General features: G+C 35.2%; 1 protein-coding gene across 1 annotated transcript; it reads right to left on the bottom strand.

Moving 5' to 3' along the window:
• Positions 1 to 283: 283 nt before the first annotated feature.
• Positions 284 to 775, bottom strand: LOC109819292 (uncharacterized). The gene is made up of 2 exons (XM_020384979.3): positions 457 to 775; positions 284 to 300 (listed from the first exon to the last, which is right to left on the bottom strand). Exons 1-2 carry the CDS (start codon positions 773 to 775, stop codon positions 284 to 286), a joined length of 336 nt encoding a protein of 111 aa, XP_020240568.1.
• Positions 776 to 1,344: the final 569 nt, after the last annotated feature.

Raw genomic sequence — 1,344 nt, 5'->3', positions numbered from 1 at the left:
GGCATTGCTGCAGTTTATCAATACTAATTTTTCTTTTTCTTTTTTCTTAGCACTTACCTGATAGATATTGACTATGTTAGAAGAACAATTTTCTTAAGTAAAAGAGACAATAATATCACTTTAAAAAAATTAATAATATTCTAATAATCAATGACAACCATATTTCTATTGCTCATAAGATCAAATAAATACACCAAAGTTATCCTCTATTTATTCTGTACCTAAACCATGAGGTTATTATAAGAACCAACATTATAAAGTAAAGGTAATTTCCTCCATTTGATCATGGCACGGTAATACCTTCAAAACAAACAACAAGAAGAAATTAAATAGTCAATTATCAATGTTAATGAGTCATGTTTTGGTCAAGACATAATCAAACACTTAAATGGTTCGTTTATTGAAAGTTGAGATTGAGATTGAGACACAAATTTGTTGGATTAAATATTTTTATACCTCCACAATTGGTTCCAGAGGGTATTGGGGTTCCACATGACTGAGTAACATAAATCACCTTTTGCAAATCAATAAATTGTAGCACTGCGTTGGTTATGTGCTGACATAGACATGAATCATCTGCATTCTTGATTTGGTAGCAACACTCTGGTGATGGATTCATCATAGGGCCAAACTTTTCAACATACATAGCACATTGGGTTATGAGGCCCTGCATTCCTAGGCACTGGCCAGCAACAACATTCTTGTTGGCACCAAAAAACACTAGAATTCCAATCATGGCCAAAATCACAATGTTGGTATCCATCATCCTTGCCATTTTTGTCTATGATATAATTATTTTCTTGTGGATTGGGTTTTGGGGTGGTGGGGTGAGATACGTGTGGAGGGTTTTTTATATGTATAAACAAAAATGATATGCCATGCCATGGTTACATAAATTTGGGTCATGAATGGTGCATGTTGTCTTCTGTACGCATTGTATTTTGCTGCTTTGGACAAAAAATGAAAAGAGTGTGTTGCTGGTTTTTGTTACATGCGAGAAATGAAACTTAGGTACACACTAGTTTGGTTTCCCCATGTGAGTTAAGCGTGCACTTTGTGAGGGCGTGGATCACTATATAAAATTGCATCTTGTGATTGTTGCAATTCACGCTAGAGAACTCATGGAGGTAAACACGTGATTATTCAATGCTTTATTTCATTATGCATAATTTATATAAAGTACATACATAAATTGATGACTAAGTTAATTTGATTATTGTACCTGTCTGAAGGGTACACCAGTAATCTTCTCGTATTCTGAGGGCTAAACGAGAGCTCCGATCGAATATTCCGGGGTGAGGGAGGATACATGCAAAAGGCACTCCAACGCTCAAGTCAGGACAA

The sequence above is a fragment of the Cajanus cajan genome, chromosome 10, assembly GCF_000230855.2.
Source record: "Cajanus cajan strain Asha chromosome 10, NIPB_CcT2T_4, whole genome shotgun sequence".
Taxonomy (NCBI): domain Eukaryota; kingdom Viridiplantae; phylum Streptophyta; class Magnoliopsida; order Fabales; family Fabaceae; genus Cajanus; species Cajanus cajan.
This window is presented reverse-complemented; position numbering and strand designations above follow the sequence as displayed.

Bases quoted from the DNA above. Each gene is read 5' to 3' on its own strand.
- LOC109819292 (XM_020384979.3), bottom strand. From the start codon at position 775: ATGGCAAGGATGATGGATACCAACATTGTGATTTTGGCCATGATTGGA.